Genomic DNA, 24,580 nt, shown 5'->3' with positions numbered 1-24,580 from the left:
CACAATAAAAACACAATCTTTTTTGTAATAATATTTTTTATCTTTATAATACCAATGATCCTTGTAAGGCATCAATGTCGATTGGCTTTGATTGTTGTGCGATAATATTAGATAGCGACATAGGACTTTGTATTATAGGTCATGCTCTATAATTTTTGAAATCTATAGCATTGACTTTTTATGCAATCCAAATTACCTCTTCAAATGTTTTTGGATTGCTTAGCTCTACCTCTTGCTAGACTCTAGATTTCAAACCTTGTAGGAATTGACCCATCAACTTTGTCTTTAAATATTGTAAATTTGAAGACATAAAGACTTGAATTGAGAGACATAATCTTGTATCAACGTAGCTCGTGTAAGATTTTCCAAGTGATTGCATGCTATCTTTTCTACACTGATAGACCAAAATTGATTCCTAAACTCGATCACAAACTCATCATAGTTACAAAATCCACCTTGAGCTCTATAACTTTAATTCAATGTCGCCACGAAATGGATGTTGTATCTCTCAAATAATTAGTTGCATATATAATTTCTTCAGTGATATTTGCTCCAAATAGTTAGAGGTATTGTCGCACATTTAAGAGCCATTAACAAATATCTTCTTGTCTTGAAGTTCTAGAGTATGTACTAGACTTACTCAATTTCAATCTAGCAGATGTCAACTCTTTGGTCTTTAAAGCTTTTATTTATTTTTACAAGATAGCTATCAGACTTAAGACATATTGTATTTAAACTTCCATTTGGAATTCCTATGCTATATCTCCCATACTATAATTTCTTTGCTAGATTCCACTATTGTAATACATTTTCATCTCCTAATTGATTTTTTAAGAATAGCTCATGGTAGTCTCAACACAATGTCCAATGTGACTACAACAATTAACCTTAGAGTGGATGATGACTATTGACACAATTCCAAAAGTAAATAGTCTAACACTTGCTCTGATATCAAGAAAATAAGACAAGACTATTTCAAAAATCTAAGATCCTTCTAATCCACACTAACATAAAGCCTCATTATATAATAGGACAAAATAGACCAAAATAAAACTAAATGGAACCAAACATCATAGGACATGAAAGACAAAATTAAACAAACAAAAATAAAACAAAACAGATCTGAACAGAAAGATGCAAAACCAAAATTTACTAAGAAAAAAGATCCAAAGCCATACTTGACTTGATGCTCCAAAAAGCCCTGACTAGTCCATTTATACCTTGTCCTATCACCTTCGACTTTCTAGAATGTTCCTAGGTAATAGGTCCTATCTAAATAACCACCTTAAACTTCTTTTTTAAGATATTATATAGTGGTCTCTACTTAGATAATCACCTTAAGTCTTTTCTAGGTTCCATGATGGATCCCACCTTAATAACCACCCTAAACTCTTTTTAGAATGTTCCATGATGGATCCTTCATGGTCCACTAATTTAACCCCAATTCTAGAAACTTCTATGGTTCTATCTATCTATAAAATTATCTTATCTATACCTTGTTATAAGACTTACTCAATTTTAACCTAGCAAATGTTAATTCTTTTATCTTTGAGGCTTCTATTTGTCCTTGCAAAGTAGCTATCTAACCTAACAGGTGTTGTATTTGAGCCTCCATCTAGGATTGCTCTGCCATATCTCCCATACTATAATTTCTATGATAGATTCTACTATTATAATACCTTTTCACCTCCAAATTGACTTTTTAAGAGTAGCTTATGATAGTCTCAACACAATATTCAGTGTAACTACAAGAATTGACCTTGGATTAGATGATGACTATTGACATGCTCCCAAAAATAAATAGTCTAACACTTGCTCTAGTATCAATGAAATAAGACTAGATTATTTCAAAAATCCAAGATCCTTTTAATCCATAGCAATATAAAGCCTCATCACAAAATAGGACAAAACAGACTAAAACAAAACTGAATAGAACTAAATAGAATAGGACATGAAAGACAAAACTAAGCAAACAAAAATAAAAAAAAATAAATCTGAATAGAAAGTTTCAAAATCAAACTTTACTAAGAGAAAAGGTCCAAAGCCATATTTGACCAGATGCTCCAAAAAGCCTGACTAGTCCAATTTATACCTTGTTCTAATATCTTGGATTTTCTAAAATATTCTTAAGTGGTAGGCCCTATATAAATAACTACCTTAAATTCTTTTTTAGAAGATTCTATGATAATTCCTACCTAAATAATTATCCAAAATTCTTTTTAGAATATTCTATGGTGGATCCTATCTAGTCTACTAACCTAAGCCCTATTCTAAAAACTTTTATGGTTCTAACTATCTATACAATTATCTTATCTATACCTTATTATATCTTAGATGATGGACCTCACTTAGATAACTACCTTAAGCTTTTTTTAGAAGGTTCCATTATAGATTTCATCTAGATAACTGTCCTAAGTTCTTTTTAGAATATTTGACAATGGATTCCATATAGTCCATTAATCTAGCCTTAATTCTAAAAACTTCTATAACTTCTTAAGCATGGTTTCAACTATCTATTCCTATGTATCAATAATACAAATATCTTATCTATATATTATTATAACAATATTCATAGCAAAGTTTGATGCATTTATTTTCATAAAGAATGTCTTAAAAAAATTAACATAATACAAAATTAGTACAAAAATAAATATTTTTTTCAAAGCTTCAAAAAATACTTTAATTTCTTTTTTCCATTCAAGTTTGTCTTTACATATCAAATATATAAGAGGAGTAGCAATTTGAATTTTTTAAAATTTGCTAATTATTATCAAATCATTATTCTAGTTCTCTTCAGTAATAGAAGAGTGTATTGAGGATTCTCTTTCTTCAAGATTTATGTCCTTGATACTTTTCAATAAACTGTAGATTGGTCCAAATAGTGGTTAAATTCCATCTTGAAGATCAATGAAATAATCATAGAAAAGATGCTTTAGAAGAATATCTACATTTTTTTAAAAAAAACATCTTGATAATCTTGATATTGGCTTGGAATTCCACTTAAAGTCTTTTTTCTGTTAAAAATAGGTGTGGCATATAAAAAAAAATTTGACCCTTCTTTTATTAAATCCATGAAAGTTCTTCCACCTATCGAAAAATATTTGGTTATATTAAACTTATAGATTTCTACTCCATTAGCAAGATCTTGGACTAAACTATAAAAAAAATTAAGGTTATAAAAAGTCTTATCTATTTGAAGGTTATATTTCTTTAGCCACAATAATTATAAAATAATTGAGTTGGATGAAAATCTAATGATATTAAATATTTTTAAGCTATTTTTATCTTTAGTTGCTACATCTAAAAGAATTATTTTATAAATAACATCTCTCGAGAATAAAAAATAACTATATATGAATTCTACATGTATGAATTTATTTTTCTTAATTAAAGATATTTCTTATTTTTTAACAAAGACTTTGTTTATAAAACAAGCTGAGGCTTCTATATCTATCAAGGCAATGATTTTATAATTTTTTCCATTCAAGTTTATTAAGAAGATCTAAAATAGTTATAAATTTATTTTTAATTTTATTCAAAATAGCATTTATAATTTTTTCTTCTAAAGATAACTCAAAAAAATTTATAGATCAAATTTGATGAGAATAATATATAATTTTTAATATCAAATGAAATTTTTTACAAAAAAAAGTAGTTTAATTTTTTTAAGGGAAACAATTAGTGTTAGAAAATTAAAAATGAGTTTAAAGGTGGATAGTCTGCAACCTTCAAAATACAACAATAGAAGTGGAATAATTTACTTACTTCTAAGACAAAACAAAAATAATAAGTCAGCACTCTTATCAAACTATTATGGATATGAATCACAAAGAAAAAATCTCAATATACTCTTATGTCATTCAAAAAGACTAAAAAATCAAAAAAAGATGGTAATATATTCAATTAAAATGGCTATTGGCAAAGATAAAAAGACTAAAAGTCTTGATATAAGACTAAAGACTAGAAAAACATTAATAAGAGTGAAAAATGACTTCACTTTTATCTTCATATATATTATCCAATTAGAAGCTATATAACAATAATTTATAGAACCTCCAACATAAGATTAATTTGTGAGATATCTTAACTTGTAAGTTAAGTTTTTTATATGTACACCACATTGTTAGCTTGTACCACAAGCTACCTACATAAACAATTCATGGCTAACTTACTAGTCAAGTTTCTAACCTATTAATCAACTATAAGTATATATAAAATCAAATATGCATTTATGAAGCTTCTAAAAAGCTTCACCTTAAGATAATATCAAATCTATGTACATTTATTTTCTTTTTAGCACTTCTTATCTAGGTAAATATATATGTCTATGACACTTTGTTATGTAATGTAGCATCAAGTGCCAAATTCCATTATATGTATGTAATTAAGATTAGTCTAATGGATTTTTATCCACTTAATTTTTTCTAATAGTTTACCTTATTAGTTTCAACTAGGATTTGAAGATGTAAGTAAAAAAAACTTCCTTGACTTGACATTCTTATTAAGTCAAGCGAAATCAAAATCTAACAATAACATATATAATTTCCATCTTTTTAGTTGTACAAAAAGTCCAATCCAATTTGATTTATACACTTCTCAATAGGTTCCTTTGCGTATGAGATTTATAAATTTAAAATTTTTAATTTATAATGATGGTTCCAAATCATCTAATTATTCACCATCTATGTAATATTAGTCCTTTCATCAATATAATAGATGCTTCACCAACCCACATTTTTAAGAATATTCTTCTTTACTTGTAAGAGCCAATTTCTTATATAAATATTTTCATTGCCTTTCACTTCAACATAGATTGCAACATCAAAATTATCAAATTTTTCATCTTCATATTTATTAGCAAAGTACTTTAAAAACATATCATTTATTATTTTGTAATAATATCTTAAATTAAAAACTATTTCTCTAAAAGTATCTTTATTCTTTAATTGAAGTATAGCTACTTCATACCAATTCTTTTTTCTACAATTTTCTACTAATGAATGAGCTTTGTTCACTAAAACAAATTATTCTTACAATAATAAGTCATATTTCAACTGATATGTATTAAAAGTCATTAAGCAATCACATAACTTCATTACACATTCAATACTTTTGTATAAATTTATACATTAGTTTTTATTTAATATGCCTTCTTTTTTTTCAATAAATTTTTTTGTGCCAAATCATAGACTTGATATTTTTTCCAAATATTTCTTCTAATACCTTCCATGATTAATATTGTACCAATATCTTACAATCAATCTTTAGATTTCTTGATATTGATTAGATATCTTTTCTCCCAAATACATAATAAAGATCTTTTTATTATAATAATTCTTGATTAACTCCAAAATATATGCCATAGTGACCTTTTTATAAATATACCAATTTCTATATATTGCTTTACATTCACAATTACACAATAGATTTAATTTTTTCAAATCAATATTTATTCCACATTTCTTTATTTATATTGGTATATCAAATATATGCTTTGAGATCCTACACACTACATATATTAATTTAAGAATACACCTTCAAACTCAAAGAAATTTAAAACCATACTCATTCTACAAATTCAATCTCAATAATAACTCATGTTAAATATGTATCATAGCCTACATCTAAATATACACCATCCTAAAAGTTTCAAAATTGAAAGAAAAATTTTATAAGGTACAAATATTCTCAATAAAAATAATCTATTAAGTTCTAATATTGCATATAATTAAGAATCAACATGTCTACCAAATTCTATATTTTAATTCATTCTTTCATTTGTCCAATTAATGTTATATTCTCTTTAATTCATCCAACCTTAATAATCCTATGATACGAAATCTTATACCTTGACTTATTCTTAATAACCCTTTGCAAGTCACAAACCTCAATAATCCTATGATACCAAATCTTATACCTTGACTTATTCTTAATAACCCTTTGCAAGTCACAAACCTCAATAATCTTGTGATACCAAATCTTATACCTTGACTTATTCTTAATAACCCTTTGCAAGTCACAAACAATTTTCAAATTGTTTTCAACCATAAGGTTACAATCTCTAATCCTTACAAACTCTAAAGGTCCTTTAAGTTACAGCCCTTAACCCAACTGTGACAAATATTAACAAATCCATCAAACACTAACCAATTCTAACTCTAACAAATTCTAAAAAAACCTTTGTCTTAGAGCTAAAGACTTTTTAAGGGCAATTATAATTACTAGATAAACAAATAAAATAAAACAACCATAATCTCAAACTAAATCACTTTTTTGAGACAAAATAAAAATAAAATAAAATAAAATAAAATCACTTTTTTGTAATTCTTTTATTGACATCATCCACTTATCTAACACTCCACCTTCCACCCTATTTGCTTGAGTCCTCTCTTCAATCCGAAGTTCTTCCGAAGTTACGTGGTCCAAACTGCCCACTCGTCACTCGATTCGTTGCCAGATATTTCGGAATCCTAAACTTTTCGGGAGGCTAACATTAAGCAGCTCCTCCCGCATGAAATTCTACCCCGAAATTTACTTATCCTAAAGACAGATCGAAGAAAATCCAAGGCCATCCAAGAATAAAACCGATTCACATCCGTAGCGAATTCTATCTGTATTGGGCAATCGTGCAATATCCTATCCAGGCTCTAGAGGACAACTGGCGACGTTCACATCAGAAGGCAGTAAGCTCACGCAGCAATTCACGACATTCAAATCACAATATTCAACTTGTGCACTCTATGGATTCAATGCTGATCTAACAAGTGCATCAGTAGTACCACTAGAATCTTGTGTGTCGGAGCTTCCGAACGACACAAGACCCACTGCTACCGCTCCTTCCTAGATCTGAAAAAAAGTTACTGAGCCATTGCTCAGTTCTCGCCTACCACCTGCTCGTTCTGAGCTACCCGTCTACTCTGATCTTGCGCCAACAGCAAAAAAAAACCCCAATACAAAATTACACGGCGGCGGCGTCGCCCGTTCCTCTGCTTGATAGATCTGCCAACTCTCCGCCTCCTCACGAAAAAAGTCTCCTGTCGAATGAGCTCCCTCACGCCATGGTTTGCTATGTCGACACCCCAGTTTTATAATCGGTGCCGCTCACAGACCTCGTCCACTGTCCTCCTGAATCATCGATACCCCTCACAGACCTCGTTGTTGCGATTCGCTGGTTGTACAAAGATTCCCTGAACCCCGGTTAAATTTTCAATCTCGCTGGATTAACTCTTCAGCTCATCCATCTCTGAAGAAAGCACTTCCAAGGTTACTCAGTCATCCCCGATAATTAACAAAACTTGGGTCCCTCAGCATCGATCCTTGTTTAAGTGCATGGATGTCGTGGTCACTGTAATGGAGATTATGAACATCAGCTGCTAGATGGCTCATGCCTTCGTCAAACGTGCTTGCCATCAAGCAGGTTGCGAAACAGAGACGGATCCGCACCCTCCAACCTGCAGGGCGTATTTGTTGAGAAATCTAGATCAAGGTTACAAGTGACCACATAGTACTTTCATACTCTAATGTTTGTGGGAGGCAGAGTTTTAGAAGCTAACTTTTAACTTCCTTTGCCGAGCTATTAAGACGTAGTGCTTTTACGTATTCTTCAACCACAAGGGCAATCCTGCATTTGATTCCACTTGCGAGAATTACTAGCTTTGGAAGGTTCAGAAAAATGAAGAAAACATTGTGTAAGCAAAAAACTGACGATTAAATAAACATGCATGGTTTCATGCGACTTCTGTGTTTTGACGCATTCTAAGTCCAGTATCGAACACTTGCATCAAGGGCATCTTTCGATACATGGTTCCTTCTTTCTCAAATAATTGGCACATTACATCGTAAGATCGAACTTTAACCTTGTTTCTCATGGGAAGTGGAGGTTACCGGCAGCCACGTTCCCAGGAATTAATACCTATACATAGGCCCAAGCTATCGTTGTACTGGAACAGAGGTAAAAAATTTAGAAGACTATAAAGGGCTGGAAGCCTAAATCCTAAATCCTGAATACACAAGGCTACTTTTGAACGCGGGCTATCTCAACTCGACCTTGTGCAGATTCTCATGAACTTGGACATAGAATCGTTTAGTTCGCGCAAACAGCCACAGGCAAACAGTACACCCAAATGCGCACACCAGTGCTAAAATGATGAAAGTAGTGCGAAAGCAGCTAGGCCCATGACATAACAACGGGTTATCACTGCCAGAGCTTATCAGGCTCGGAATTCTTCCTATTAATGTCGCAGGTTTATGCTGCTCGTGTGCCTCTTTGTCATAGAAATACCCGGCAACTTGCACAGACAAGACGTATGCAGCAACTGGACTTGCTATTGCGATGGTATTGTACAGGGTCCCAAAGTGCTGTAGCCCAAAGATGTCCGACGTTACAGCGGGCATCAGCGACCATTGCGCTCCATAACAAACTCCTACGATGATGGAACCCACATACAAAGAACCTGTCACGGCGGTTGCCATTACCAGATGGCCGATGCACATCAATCCCTGGACGTACCAAAAACAAGAGATCAAAAATGAAATTATATCAAGCCATACCATGTAGTTTCACACAACTGGAATAATGTATTGAAAGATCTGATCGAAGTGTAATTCTTCGAATAGACTAGACGACAAAAACAATAAAAGACAATCACTGAGCAAATAAGTTACTTGATCATTCTTCGAAGTTCAGGGAAATTTACAAAACAAATCTTTTACGAAAGAAGAGAATTTCTGCTTACCAAACTGAATGCCAAGCAGAAAGGTCGGCCATAGCCTCGCATGTGCAAGAGAAGCTCTGAGATGAGACCTGCTCCAAAGCGGCCCAAGAAGTTCCATATACTGATCAAAGAGATGAATGTATTAATTTCGACCTGTTCGTAACCCAAAGATAAGCCGATTTGCCCCATATTGTCAATGGCTGTTGTCCCAGAGCCCATCGAGCAAAACATAGCTACAACCAGCAGCCAGAAATCTAACGAAGAAATTGCTTGACTAAGTGTGTGTTCTTCCCCTCTTCGGGGTACCCCTACTGACTGATCCAATCCTGCACTGGTACCGTCGCTTGGTTTTGCAACTTCTTCAATTTGTTCGGATAAAGGGTTGTCGCCCTCGTTTGGACTTTCCGGTATCTCCGGATCACTTGAAGCAGACCAATCGAGCTTTGCATGGACGCTCGACGACTGATTCTCACTACAACGTGAATATGGGTGCCTGCCGTCATCATTCCTCAACAGTGGCTCTGAGATCGAGCCCTGACCTCGAACACGGCCCTTTATCAAATCTGCTTTGTAATCCTTCGCCTCTGCTTTGATGATTACCACACAGAGAGAGAGAAAAAAGCCCAGCAGAGAAAGACATGCAATCCAAACGGGCCAAGTATCATTCTTCAACACATTCTCTAAAATAATAACCAAAGTGAGGCACGCTGCTAAACAAGTGGAAATTGTTGAGAAGTCTCTGAAAGTGGCATTATCTCCATCCGAAGCGGGCACCACACGAATGACAGGCGCCAGAATTATAGACACCACCGCTGGGAGCCATGAGATCAACAAAAGAAAGGAACTCGGGTCGTTCGGGTACATGACAAAGAAGACTTGAGTCAAGATAGCCCCGCTCAGCCCCAAGAAGCCCTTCAGCAAACCGATGACCAGACCCCTCTTGTTGGGGAAATTTTTGACGTTAGTCACAACGCAGGCAGTACTGAAAAGAGTGTTACAGTTACTGGCCATACCTATGAATATGCACATCTGCCAAAAAGCCGGACGGATGCGTTTTGTGACAGACAGCCACAACATGGAGTACCCGAATGAACACTCAGCAGCACCAGCGAGTACAACCAACCATGGTGGCGCCACATCGTAAAGAAGTCCAGATAGTACTCCAAAATTACCTCCAATTGACTTAAAAAACGCCAGTGTATCCAACCATTGCTGGTCATAACCAAGTGCTACTTTGAGGCTTTGAGAGTACACACCGAAAGAGTAGGCAGCCCCAGCTATACTCTCGATCCACAACCCTGCTGCTAGGATGAACCACTTGCTTTTTAGCACTCTCCAGGTGAAATCCCGTGTATTCATTTTAGAAAAATAAAAATAACAATGCACAGTGCACCTTCTCCAAGGTTTCGGATCAAGTAAGTTGTTGAATCACGTGGATAACTTCGCTGGCCCTAATTTCAAGCAGCTTCCAACCCATACTCAAGTACCTGCCAATTTAAACAGAATTTAGCACACTGAACAGACCTCACTGTCAAAAGAACACAGACGAAAAATGGAGCACTGATTCCAAGTCCTGCTCGAGTACAGAATGTGCTTCAAATCGATTACCAGCATTCACTCCCCAAACTTAATACCTTCTGAATCCTTCTCATCAGAGCTAGTCGGGAATTCGAAGCAGACGGTTCAAAATCTCCATTCCCCTCGGTTTTTGAGACCCGCCTCCACGCTAACCCCCCAAAAACCACTCCACTTCGCCCCATGCATTCTGCAATTCAAAGAGTTGCATTCTCCAAAACCGCAAGAGTCGTCACCACCTTCCTGCAGATTCAATAATCCGAAACCCAAATTGGAAATCCGATTGTGGCATTCATGATGCAAAGGAAGGATGGAACTGTAAACACAGAGCATCCCCCCTTGGTAGCTCAAAAACTACCGAAGAATCCCAAAGCTTCTGAAGTCCAGGGCGTTGTTACAACAGCACAGGAAACTCAAAACAAAACGCGCGAGAGCAGAGTTCCACGATGGCGTGCAAAATATGTGGTCAAGCTACGAAAGACAAATGACAGATTGGCACCACGTTGTCGATGGACACGTCCATCAAATCGGCGGAGTACCTTCATACCCTGGTCACTACGTGTCTCATGTTCAATTCACAAGCTCGAGGCATCTCGTCCGTCAGATCTTGAGAATCAATCGTGGCCGTTACCAGATCTATCGGGAACGCGGGGGAGTGCCGGGGGGAACGCGCCGGGCGAGCAGGGGAGCGAGGGGGAACCTGGCGGTGCGAGCAGGGGAGCGGGGGGACGTGGCGGTGCAGGCGCCCCGCAAGTCCCAGCCACCCTCCCCTCGCGCTCGCAGCGGAATACTAAATTTTTGTGTATTTAACATGTTGAGTCAAATTTCAGGTCCTTTAACTGTGCCCATTTCTCTCTGGAAGAGGTCCTTCAACCGCGCACTACACACTAGTAACATTGCATTTTACTTAACAAGTGATATATTAACCATTCAAGAGATGTAATCATGTGTGCAAATTGTCTATGTTCTGACAATGGAATACAAAATCAACCGACTTAGAATAGGTGATATTGTATTCTCACCCAAAATTTGATGTTGAAGCATTTGATCAGTTGGATTCATTTACAGGAAAAGCAGAAGATCCATGCAAAATGTAGTGGAGCTTCTTAAATGGCAAGCCATCCCTTGGGTAAGTGGACCAAGTGCATCCAAATCTAACGAATTTGACCAAGTGCTCTGAATCTAGAAGGCTTGAAGAAGACATTTCTGAATGTGGAACAGTTCTGGAAACTTGGGCCATGTCAGTGTGAATGGTGTGAGTTTACACTTAGAATATTTAAGTGGCTTGTTGGCTTGAAATCAAGTATTGAAGGAATTGCACATCTTAAGCATGACCTTATTGAACAAGTGAATTCAGATTTTAAAGTGTTGATAAATAGAAGCCCTTAGACATTAACCATGATTTGATTCTATTAAGTGATGAACATGATTTATTAATATTATATTTATTTACTTTAAAAGGAAATGTTATTATTTTTAAAAGTAGATAAAATATAATACTCTCATTATTTTCTTGTATTTATAAGTTGCAAGTATGTAAAAACATAGGTTGTCACTTCATTCACACATAGAGAACTTTAACCCTGATTTTATAAATTCAAGAAAAGCACATATTGTCAAGGACAAGAACTCGATGAAAAAGCAATTCAAACAAGTGAGCCTTCAGTCAAAGAAAGGTAACAAAATATAAATAAAGAAGTATGTATATTGAAAGAGAAACTAGAATGGATATTGCCAAAAGACAAGAAAATTAGAGACCCTTGAAACTAGACAAGAAGCAAGACAGGAGTTGACAAGAGTGAAGAAGCCTTCACTCTTCTCTCTATATATACTATTTTACTAGGGGCTATGTGGCGACGTTCTATAGGACCTCCAATATGTGTTGACTTTGTAGGACACATGCCTTGACTTACAAGGCAAGTTTTTCTATGTGTGGGCCACATAATTAGCTTGATCTTCAAGTTAACAACATGGGTGGCACATGGCCAACTTGTTGACCACATTTGTAATCCAAAAAGTCAATTAAAGACACTTATGAAGTCAAAACAACGTCTATGAAGCTTCTACGAAGCTTCCATATTAAATACTATAGAATTAACTTACTTTTATCTACTTTTACTTACTTCCATCTATTTGTATATGTAATTTCAAGCTTATATGAATATGTCCGTGACATTACCTCCCCTTCTAGGGACGAGTTCTATGAGGAGCGATCATCATATGTTGAGGAAATCTATGAAGCGATGAATTATATTCACCATATACTCTGATCTTTGTTCTCTTCGAAGATGATTGATAAAGCCTCTCAACCATCGGTAGTATCCCATACTAGGGTAGGAAGACCACCCAGTTATTTGATCATTGTTGTGGCCTTTATAACTTCCTTCAAATAGAACATTTGGAACACCATCAGGAGTTGTTCCTACCTCTAGCACAATCACCAAACATCGGAAGTCCCTTCCCAAATCATGATACCAAACGCGTTGTATCTCGCCATCTATTTGAGGAAGAACATGTCGTTCTTGAAGATCTTCATCTCGATTGCATTATCTTGAAGTTTGTGATAATCATAATGTCTCATCTAGTGTCGTGTTGTAACACAAGTATACTGTGAAAATACAAAAAAAAGAGAATTTTATTAATGTTCATTTACCTCGAATATTGGGAGCAGCGACCAATTCCAGTGTAAATACTGAGAGGCCAGATTCAGTGACCTCGTTACAGTCAGCCGAGGCATACAGAAATGTTCCGTTCAATTCCAATAACGGGAGTCAGCAGAATAGAAAAGGACCAATTCAACGACGGGTGAGCCTTGTTCGAAGAGCCAATTGGATCCAACTTCAAGACATCCAATCCAGATCCTATTACGGGCCTCTTAGCCAATATGAGACCTAATTTGGTCGGGCAATCCATTGCGGTCCAATTATGAAAACATCCAGGTCTTACTACGGGCCTCTTAGCCAATATGAGACCTGAATTGGTCAGGCGACTCAATGTGGTTCCGATTACAGGGCTCCGATTCCGTTTTAGGCTGTTCCGTCCTTTGTGCCATTCCGAGAACGTCCTTTCGGTAAAAAGATCTCTTAAAGGTAAAAACGGAGGAGAAAGCTTTGACGGCGGGAGCCAATTTCGACTCCAAGATTGAAGATTGAAGAAATTCAGAGGCTAGGATTTGAAAGAGGGGAGAATTAGGGTTAAAGGGGAGGATAGGTTAAGAAATGGAAGGGGGAGAGAATCAAAGTTTTTTAAGGGTCAGAGAGGTAGCTTCATACTTCGCGCGGGGAAAAAAGACAGAGGATTGGGATTATTTTCTTCATAGGATTTTGGGAAGACTGAGGCAATCGTTGCTGAATAGTCGAAGAGTTATAATGGTGAATCGAGATTTTTAATGAAGTGGGTTTGATTACTGTTGACTGTTTTGTGAAATCGAAGTTACGTCTGTGATTGAAGAATTAAAAGGGTGTCTATAGGATTGAGTATGCGGAGTGAATGAAATTTATTGGGTTAATCTAACAAGACAGTCAATGGATACAAGATCGTGAGTATAAAGCGGTGTCGGGGTAGAGAGAGTTTGCCTCAAGAAAGCGCTGGGCTTCTGGCTGTCACTAAAAACTCAATCAAGTTTGAAATATAAGGGTAACAATTTTATATATATAAACTCCTCTCCTTTGGAGCAATAACATCAATATACAAGCCTTAAAATCTAAAGAACACCAAAATACTTGATAAGGTGTTATAAATAACTTATATATCCTTATGAGGAATTTTTCCCGAAGTTCAACAGCTCATAACTTACGATCTAACCGTCTAAACAACTCCAAATTTTACATGGAGTACTGATATATCTTTCAAAACTATCACACCAAAATTCAACCGTAAATTCGTCTTGGATCTTGTGATATCTTGAAAATCCTAACTGTAGCTTCAAACCCTAGCTTTTTTACACCCGTGTACAACTTCCTTCATATCTCACAAAGTAATTATTTAAATACTATGAAACTTTGATCTAAAGCTTCTTAACCCAATTACACACACTTGTGGAAATTTTGAGCCAAAAATTCGTCCAGAAACTCAAGATATGGCTTCACCCATAACTAGCAACAAAACGATATACTTACTGCCTTCAAATTACAAGTGCTGTCTTCAACGCCTCATAACTCCTTCACCCAATCTTCGAATTCACTATACAGTAAGTAGAATGTGTAGCCGAGAAAATGCTCCCTCCAAATCTAGTCGCCGATCTTCCGTTGCTCTCCGTATTCGTATGTGATGCCCAAAAGAAGTGACAGTAGGTCCGAAATTGACACCTTATCTTTGAACATTCATATCTTTTCCATAAAAACTCGAAATCACACAAAATCTTCATCCAAATTATATCCAAAACCCTAAACCTTCTGACCCTAGCCTCAAAAGCTCGAATGGCCTCGAAAGAGGAACCCTAATTCCTAATATGGCCTCGGGCAGCCTCCTCAAAGCCCATTGGGCATGGTATTCGACCAATAGGGATGAAGTTCTTCACCCCTTGCCTTCATCCAACCATGCCTTACTTTCATCCTTCCCAATAAGCCTCCTTCTAGTTATATTTTCATCTTTTAACTCCTCCCTTCCCTTAATCTTTATACTAACTATCTAAATCTTATATAATATAAATTCTATAATCAAACTACATTAACTTCTAAATAATTTTTCTTATTTCAATTCATTTTAAATTAACATACTAACTATTCTAACTCACATTAAGACTTATAAACATATTACATGTTTTCACTAATTTTTTCATACTGTAAGTAATTACAGTATGACAGCGGTATCGGAGATTAGTAGATTGGGTTGTTCGGGATTCTCTGTAACGTCTAGAGACCTACCAGCTGAGGCAAAAAAGATTTCGACGAGCAGTCGAAGGACATCCGTATAGATTTATGGTATATTCTTGCAATCATTTGTATTCTAACAGTCAAAAATTGATAGACTGCTTGAATATTAGCGAATCTCTATACTACCTTCTACAGCCAGATGATGTCGTATTATGTGCTTTCCTACTTGAGAACGCGTCGGGCGTCTGGCTGTAGAAAGTAGTATGGAGATTTACCAATATTCAAGTTGTCTATCGATTTTTGACTGTTGAAATATAAACGATTGCAAGAATACACCGTAAATCTATACAGATGTCCTTCGACTGCTCGCCGAAATCCTTTTTGCCCCACTCGATAGGTCTCTAGACGTTACAGAGAACCCCGAACAACCCAAACTGCTAATCTTCGATACCGCTTTATACTCACGATCTTGTAACCACCAACTATCTCGTTAGATTAACCCAATAAATTTCATTCACTCCGCATACTCAATCCTATAGACACCCTTTTAATTCTTCATCACAGACGTAATTCGATTTCACAAAACAGTCAAGAGTAATCAAACCCACTTCATTAAAAATACCGATTCACCATTACAACACTTCGACTATTCAGCAGCGATTGCCTGAGTCTTCCTAAAACCCTATGAAGAAAAAAAATCCCAAATCTCTATCTTTTTTCCTCTAGCTCTCCGATCCTTCATCCTCCAAAAACTATTCTCTCCCCTTTCATTTCTTAACCTATCCTCCCCTTTAATCTTAATTCTCTCCTCTTTCAAATCCTAGCCTCTAAATTTCTTCAATCTTCCGTCTTGGATCCGGATTTGGCTCCCGCCATCAGAGCTTTCTCTTTCGTTTTTACCTTTAAGAGATCCTTTTACTTAAAGGACGTTCTCGGAACGATACAAAGGACGGAACAGCCTGAAACGGAATTAGAGCCCCGTAATTGGGACCACAATGAGTCGCCCGACCAATTCAGGTTTCATATTGGCTAAGAGGCCCGCAGTAAGACTTGGATGTTTCCATAATTCGATCGCATTGGGTTGCACGATCAATTCAGGTCTCATATTGGGTAAGACCAGGATTTGATGTCTTGAAATTGGATCCAATTGGCTCTTCGAATCAGGCTCACCCCTCGTTGAATTGGTCCTTTTCCTTCCTGTTGACTCCTGTTATTGGAATCGAATGGAGCATTTCAGTATGCTCCGGCTGACTGTAACGGGGTGACTGAACCTGGCCTCTCAGTATTTGCACTAGAATTGGTCGTTGCTCCCAATATTCGAGATAACTGAACATTAATAAAAGTCATCTTTCTTTATATTTTCACGGTATACTCATGTTACAACACGACATCCACCCCCTCTGAACCTATGCATCCTCCGGGATGCACCAATTTATCCAATTGCTGTTTGATTTAGAATATATTCTCTATGTCTTTGCCTAGTTCGTCTTTGTCACCTTCATTATCCAAATCACATTCATCTTCTTGCTGCGTACCTAACTTGCATAATTCTCCTTCAATATTATATAATCTCTTTTCTTTCTTTTCTTTTAAAATCATCAACTTCCTTATACATAATATTTCCATTCTCCAAAATACCAATAAAACTTGCATCAAAGGCACCTTCATCTTGCGAGAGTACCTCCTCTTATGTACCTCCATAATCTCGCTTTACAGTGGTATCTCCCCAAAATCCTTAAATCTTTCAACAATCTTTGGCAATGGTTTCTCCCTCAACCTATCTCGATTCCGTTCATGGTTAGGAGGTACTGTTAGAAATTGTACAGCTTTCCTCCCATCTTTACTATGTACCCTTGCATAAGCAAAACCATCGTCAAGTACTTTTGTTTCCATCCGTGTTGCTGTAATATAAGGTTGTCCTAAAATCAACGGATAAGACGTTGTATCTTGAACAAAGAAATGTTGCTCTATCGCAACATCCCTAATCCGAATTTTGACATCTGGACAAGCTCCATATAAGTTGCCCCGTGTGTTATTAGCTGCTCGTATTGCCCATCCATGTTCCATATCATTTGGCCATTTTTGCTTCTTATAAAGATCTTTAGACATGAGATTTATTTCAGAACCATGGTCGACTAAAGCAATAATTGGTTCTTCTATATCTCCTACTTTCACCAATACCTCTGTAGTAGCCCTTGCCCAATGCGTTCGAGTATAATGGCTCAAAGTTTCCATTTCTTTATGACTATAATCTTCAAAACGTACTGTCAAGGACAAAAACTCGATGAAAAAATAATTCAGACAAGTGAGCCTTCACTCAAAGAGAAGTAACAAAATATATATAAACAAGTATATATATTAAAAGAGGAACTGGAATGGCTATTGCCAAAAGACAAGAAAACTAGAGACCCTTGAAACTAGACTAGAAGCAAAAAAAGAGTTGACAAGAGTGAAGAAGCCTTCACTCTTGTCTCTATATATACTATCTAACTAGGGACTATGTGGCGACGTTCTACAGGACCTCCAATATGTGTTGACTTTGTAGGACACATGTCTTGACTTACAAGGAAAGTTTTTCTACGTGTGGGCTACATATTTAGCTTGATCTTCAAGCTAACAACATGTGTGGCACATGGCCAACTTGTTGACCACGTTTCTAATCCAAAAAGTCAATTAAAGACACCTATGAGGTCAAAGCAGCGTCTAAGAAATTTCTAGGAAGCTTTTATATTAAATATTATAGAATTAACTTACTTTTACCTACTTTTACTTACTTCTACCTATTTCTATATGTAATTATTAGCTTACATGATTATGGTCGTGACGTTACCCTCCCTTCTAGGGATGAGTTCCACGAGGAGCGGTCATCATATGATGAGGAAATCTATGATGCGACGAATTGTATTCGCCACATACTCTGATCTCTGTTCTCTTCGAAGATGATTGATAGGGCCTCTCAACCATCGGTAGTGTCCCATACTAGGGTGGGAAGACTACCCAGTTATTTGATCATTGTTGAAGCCTTCATAATTTCCTTCGAATAGAATATTTGGAACACCATCAAGAGTTGTTGCTACCTCTAGCAAAATCACCAAACAACGGGAGTCCTTTCCCAAGTCGTGATACCAAATGCGTTGTATCTCACCATCTATTCGAGGAAGAACATGTCGTTCTTGAAGTTCTTCATCTCGATTGCGTCGTCTTGAAGGTTGTGACAATCGTAATGTCTCGTCCGGCAGGTCAACAAACGAAGGTTCTTGAGTTGAATCCGCTGGTTGTTGGCTCTCCATCTAATTAGCATCACAAATACAAAGAAGTTACAAATAAGGATAGGAAATTGAATGTTATCTTTCCCCAATCTTGTCTCTTTTATAAGAGAGATTTTCATCTTGGTTTTGATGGATGTCGTTGATAAAAAACTTTGACTTTAGCTGATGCATTTGCTAGATTCTTGGATGGCTCCCATGTGCGTTCACTAATATCATATCCGCGCCAATGAACAAGATATTCCAGCTTATTTCGGCGCCGCCTTGAGTCTAATATCTCTTCCACCTCAAATTCTTCATTATTATCTATTTCTATAGGAAGCGGTGGCATTTGTCTTCTTCCTTGTATATCCACTGTCTTATATGGTTCAAGAAGAGACACGTGGAATACAGGATGGATCTTCATTGACTCCGGTAGATGTAACTGATATGCAACTGGGTTGATCTGTTCAGAAACAGAAAAGGGGCCAAGCCTACGATAGTCCAACTTGTCACAAGGTCGAGTAGTCTTGATATTGCGACGAAGTAGCCCTACATTATCACCCACGTTGAGTTGTGGTTGCTCCTAACGATGTAGATCTGCGTTTACCTTTTGTCGTTCTTGAGCTTCCTTCAATTGCGTCTTCATTATTGCATGTAACTCTCACAACCGATTTGCCATATCTTCTGCTGCAGGATTATCAACTTTTGAAAAATCAAAAGTATCAGGTCGTGGATGATAGCCATAATTGGCAAAGAAAGGTGTTTGTTGCGTAGAAGAATGTACCGTATTATTATAAGCAAACTCTGCCAATGGCAGAAGGGTTGTCCAATCATCTTGTTGGTAGTTGATAGTACACCTTAAATATTGCTCCAAGACTTGGTTTACACGCTCTGTTTGTCCATCAGTTTGAGGATGGAAAGCCGAAGATAGCTTTATGTCCACTTTTAAAATCTTGAAAAGGGTCCTCCAAAATCTTGACACAAACTTAGTTCCCCTATCCGATATGATATCTTTAGGTAATCCATGATAGCGATAGATATTATCAATGAAAAGCTTAGCTGTTTCTTCACTTGTGATAGATTTTGTACATGGCACAAAATGTGCCATCTTGGTGAAACGATCTACTATCACAAATATAGAATCATAAGATCTTGAGCTTGGAAGATCTGTGATGAAATCCATAGAAACAGAAGACCATGGTTGTTCTGGTATAGGTAATGGCTGAAGAAGTCCGTAAGGTCGATGATGAGGAATTTTTGATCATGAACAAATATCACATGATTGTACAAAGTCTTTGACTGACTTTCACATTTGTGGCCACCAAAAATCTCTTGATATGAGTTCCAAAGTCTTATTATATCCAAAGTGTCCTCCTGCTGGAAAGTCATGACGTGCTTGAAGAACACGTAAACGTGCTTCTCCTTCTGGAACATATAGGCGTCCTTCAAAATATAATAGATTATTCTTGAACTCGAACTTAGAAGAATCATGAGACTTGGAAGAATTATTCTCAATATCATGAACAAGAGGGTCTAAGGACATACTAGACTAGATTTGCTTGAGAAAGTTTGAATCAACAGTCAATATTGATTTCATTGCTCGGAGATGAAATTGCTCCGGTTTCAAGAGGACCGTTCTTTGTTGCTCAAAAGCTGCATCTCCTTCTTTTGGTGCAAAATAAAAACGTCTAGACAATGCATTGGACAAATCTTGTTGTTTTCCTGACTGATAAGTGATAATGAACTCAAATCTTGACAAAGACATACTCCAACGAGCTTGACGACGATTCAACATGCGTGCTACCATAAAATACTCGAGGTTCTTATGATCTGTATACACAGTGACTGGACTAGAAGCACCTTCTAAATAATGATGCCATTCTTGAAAGGAATCCACCATTGCAAGTAGTTCTTTATCGTGGATCTCATAATTGATCTCGGCTGCTGAGAATTTTCTTGAATGAAAAGCTATCGGATGAAGTTTGTCATCTGTTCCCATTTGTGATAAAACTGCACCCAAGGCAAAATCCGATGCATCTGTTTCCATAAAAAATACCTTGGAAAAGTCAACACGATATAAGACTGGTGCAGATACAAACGATGTCTTCAAGGCTTCAAATGTTGCTTCCGCTTCTTGATTCCATTGGAATTTATCTTTACTAGTCAAGCGTGTAAGTGGAGCTGCAACTCGTGAGAAATCTTTGATGAAGATCCGATAGTAATTGGTAAATCCCAAGAAACATTGGACATCTCTTACTGTCCTTGGAATCTTCCAATCCATGATTGTTTGGACTTTCTTAGAATCCATCATGAGACCATCATTTGAAATGATGTATCCTAAAAAGTCAACTTGGATAGTGTGAAATACGTACTTTTTCATCTTGGCATACAATCCTACATCTCTAAGTTTTTGTAATACTTGACAAACATATATTTCATGCTCTTCGACGTTGTTAGAATAGATCAGGATATCGTCTAGGTAGCAGACGACAAAATTCTCTAAGAATTCACGAAATACATCATTCATGAGATGTTGAAAAGCAGCTGGTGCATTCGTGAGTCCAAAAGGCATGACATTATATTCAAAATGTCAGTACCTGGTTCGAAACGCAGTCTTCCATTCATCTCCTTCCTTGATTTGTACTAGATTATATGCTCCTCTTAGATCTATTTTTGTATAAATCTTAGCTTGATTCAACTGGTCAAGGAGTCCTGATATCAAAGGTAATGGATACCTGTTTTTGATTGTGATCTTGTTGAGTCCTCGATAGTCAATACACATTCACAAAGATCCATCTTTTTTCTTTACGAATAGAATTGGAGCTCCTGCTGGAGATTTTGAATGGCGTATGAAATTCTTCGCTAAATTCTCGTCAATATATGTCTTGAGTTCAGCCAACTCATCTTGCGATAAACTGTAAATTGGTCCAAATGGTGGCTGAGTTCCTTCCTTGAGGTCGATTGAACAATCATATGGGCGATGCTCAGGAAGAATATCTGCATTCTTTTTCTCAAAAACGTCTTGATACTCCTGATATTGACTTGGAATGCCACTCGAAGTCTTTACGCTTTCAGAAATAGGTGCAGCATAAATAGCAAAAGTTGATCCTTCTTTTGCTGCGTGTATAAATGCTTTTGCACCTATCAGTACGGGTTTTACTATACTAGATTTATAACTTTTTACTTGGTTGGTAGAACTAGTAATAATGCTTTGGGAAAAGTTAAGTTTACAAGAATTCCAATCTATTCGAGGTTTATATTTTTCTAGCTAGGATAAACCTAAAATAATTGGATTGGACGGGGATTTAATTATGTTAAAAGCTATGTAGCTAACATGACCGTTTATTGTTACTTTTATAGGGCGAGTTTCATGAGTGACATCTCCAGAAGACAAAAGACGGCCATCAATGACTTCTACATGTACTGGTTTAGTTTTTTGTACAAAAGGTATTTTATGACTTCTAACAAATTGTTCATCTAAAAAATATGCTGAGGCTCCCGAATCTAATAAAGCAAAGGCTTTGTAATTCTTAGGTCCTAAATATAAGTCTATTATAAAACAAGGAGAGGGTTCTGAGGAGAGGATAGGACCTTCATTAGGAATTGTACAAGGTTTGAGCTGCACGGTCCCTATTGTAGCTGGACGAATCCGTTTTCTGACATGTTGTCTTCTTTGACCGCCGTACCCCTCATTTTATAGTTACGTTGTTTCTTTGGACAATGTTGAGCAGTGTGCTTAGGTTCTCCGCAATATAAACATAATCCTTTTTAACGACGATGAATCTTTTCTTGCTCAGTTAGGGGTTTAAAACGTACCACGTCAATTTGCATGTCTTCTACTTCCGAATGTACGTTTGGCAAAGATGTTGATGTTGCCATTGAGTAATAACGTTGAGGTTCCCGTGAATGATTCTCGGATCGAAATTCAAAAAGTTGATGATCACATTTTACCGCAAAATTGATTGCTTGACTCAAAGTTTGAAGATTAAGTAAGTTGAGCATCAATTTCTTTACTTCGTATTGCAATCCATAAAGAAATTGACTGATGAGTGCAGCATCATCCCACTTGATGTCAATTGCAAGTTGTCGAAATTGTGAAGCATACATTGTTACTGAGCAATTTCTTTGTCCCAGAATTCGGATCTTATTTGTTGCAACATGAGTTGCATCGTGTTCACCATACATAGATCGAAACTCCGCCAAAAAAGCTTCCAAATTGTCCAATATTGGATTTCGTTGTTCAAGAAAAGACGAAAACCACGATAATGTAGAACCAGAAAGTAGAATGCGAATAAACCTGACTTGTGATCCTGGAATTGGATAGCTTTGCGGTTGAAGTTCAATTGTCAATTGTACTTGATTGATGAACCCTCGAAAATTTGATCTCGTACCATCAAATTTCTCGGGTAAAGCAATTCTTGGTTTTCTAGTGCTTACAAGATATTGTAGAATTGGAGAAGGAATGTGATTTGGTGCAGATGTTGAAGCAGCTTCGATCATCTCTATATCTCCACTTTCTGCTATTCTTGCTCTTTTGAATGTTGGTGAATGGAGTTGATGCACCGCAAGCATTAACTCCCTCAATTGTTCTTGCATTTGTGCCACTGCACTCTTCATTTCAACAAGCTCTGCCATAATGATACTAAGAAGAAAAATCTGACTGATATTGCTCAAGACAAAAGAAAAAGAAAAGACTTGATAACAAAGAAGATACTAAGAACAATATCAGTTTAGAAGTAGGTAATCCGCAAACTTCTAATACGCTTATGTCTTGTCAAGAGAAAGAGGTAATCCACTCTTACTCAACAAAAACAAAGCTCTGATATTGTAAGTGTACTCTTATCAATCTGTCAAGGATAAGAACTCGATGAAAAAATAATTCAGACAAGTGAGCCTTCACTCAAAGAGAAGTAACAAAATATATATAAACAAGTATATATATTAAAAGAGGAACTGGAATGGCTATTGCCAAAAGACAAGAAAACTAGAGACCCTTGAAACTAGACTAGAAGCAAGAAAGGAGTTGACAAGAGTGAAGAAGCCTTCACTCTTGTCTCTATATATACTTTCTAACTAGGGGCTACGTGGGGACGTTCTATAGGACCTCCAATATGTGTTGACTTTGTAGGGCACATGCCTTGACTTACAAGGCAAGTTTTTCTACGTATGGACCACATAGTTAGCTTGATCTTCAAGCTAACAACATGTGTGGCACATGGCCAACTTGTTGACCACGTTTTTAATCCAAAAAGTCAATTAAAGACACCTATGAAGTCAAAGCAGCGTCTAAGAAATTTCTAGGAAGCTTTTATATTAAATATTATAGAATTAACTTACTTTTATCTACTTTTACTTACTTCTACCTATTTCTATATGTAATTATTAGCTTACATGATTATGGCTGTGACACGTACTCCTTGATTATACCCATTCTTGTCATTTGTTGGTTGCTTGTAACCAATATCAACCTCTTCTTCATCTTTATATATTTTTGCATCAATAGCATGATTCATTCTAATTTCGCCCATTAATTACCTCTTTTGCTTAATGTTGTGAATGATAACATCATGAAACTCCTTCTTTGCAATTCTCAAAACTTCTTTCAATGTGAATTCCACCTTAGCATTTAATATACGTTCTTCCAACACCCCTTTCAAATTTGTTGCCACTTCAATGTCAGAAAGTAGCTCATAAGCAATTGATTTGCCCTTATCTTTTGTCTCCCTTCTTTTTTCTTCTAATGATGTTGAGGTATCTTTTACAGGCAATTCTTGTGAAGCTGCCTCCCGAGCCTTGTCTCCTCGAGTTTGCCTCTTAGAAGAATTTCCTTCTCTCGTATCATCAAAATTTCCTCGTCTCTTTTCTTCCATCAAAGCTTCATGTTGGCTCTTAGTAATATATGCATGAACTGAAAGAGACTCAACAGGATCCTCCCAACCTGTTGCACCTCGTATTGTAGGTGCGGTCCTCAATAACACTTCTTGAGGTAATTTCCCTTCTTGCATTGTAGAAATGGCAGAAGCCCAAAACTCACTAGTTTCCGTACTTCCACCAAGGTCATCATCTACTCTAGCACCATAACTTACACTTTCTCATGCTGTTGTTTCATGCTCTTTTAAATAATCTTGAACTAATGCTCTCATTCTTCCCTTGCCAAAATTGGTTTGAAGAAGATCCTCCCTATCTTTTAATGCTATCTTCCCATCTTTCCAGTAAATAATTCCTTGCC

At 36.5% G+C, this 24,580-nt stretch overlaps 1 protein-coding gene and 1 long non-coding RNA gene across 2 annotated transcripts; both read right to left on the bottom strand.

The window, feature by feature from the left end:
• Window positions 1-6,295: 6,295 nt before the first annotated feature.
• Window positions 6,296-7,687, bottom strand: LOC149987285 (uncharacterized). Its single transcript, XR_016498936.1, has 2 exons — window positions 7,554-7,687; window positions 6,296-7,451 (listed from the first exon to the last, which is right to left on the bottom strand). It is a non-coding gene; the product is annotated as an uncharacterized LOC149987285 (long non-coding RNA).
• Window positions 7,688-7,736: 49 nt separating this feature from the next.
• Window positions 7,737-10,800, bottom strand: LOC112273573 (protein NUCLEAR FUSION DEFECTIVE 4). Its single transcript, XM_024502510.3, has 3 exons — window positions 10,349-10,800; window positions 8,736-10,201; window positions 7,737-8,499 (listed from the first exon to the last, which is right to left on the bottom strand). The coding sequence occupies exons 2-3, from the start codon at window positions 10,071-10,073 to the stop codon at window positions 8,032-8,034; spliced, it is 1,806 nt and encodes a 601-aa protein (XP_024358278.1). The 5' UTR covers window positions 10,074-10,201; window positions 10,349-10,800; the 3' UTR covers window positions 7,737-8,031.
• Window positions 10,801-24,580: the final 13,780 nt, after the last annotated feature.

The sequence above is a fragment of the Physcomitrium patens genome, chromosome 20, assembly GCF_059467195.1.
Source record: "Physcomitrium patens ecotype Gransden chromosome 20, ASM5946719v1, whole genome shotgun sequence".
Lineage (NCBI taxonomy): Eukaryota > Viridiplantae > Streptophyta > Bryopsida > Funariales > Funariaceae > Physcomitrium > Physcomitrium patens.
The sequence above is the reverse complement of the archived record's forward strand: the minus strand, read 5'-3'. Positions and strand labels throughout refer to the sequence as shown.

Excerpts from the sequence above, each read along its gene's own strand:
- LOC112273573 (XM_024502510.3), bottom strand. The coding sequence starts at position 10,073 with ATGAATACACGGGATTTCACCTGGAGAGTGCTAAAAAGCAAGTGGTTC. Across the intron at positions 8,500-8,735 it reads TCTGCTTGGCATTCAGTTTG|GGATTGATGTGCATCGGCCA; the intron begins GTAAGCAGAAAT and ends TGGTACGTCCAG.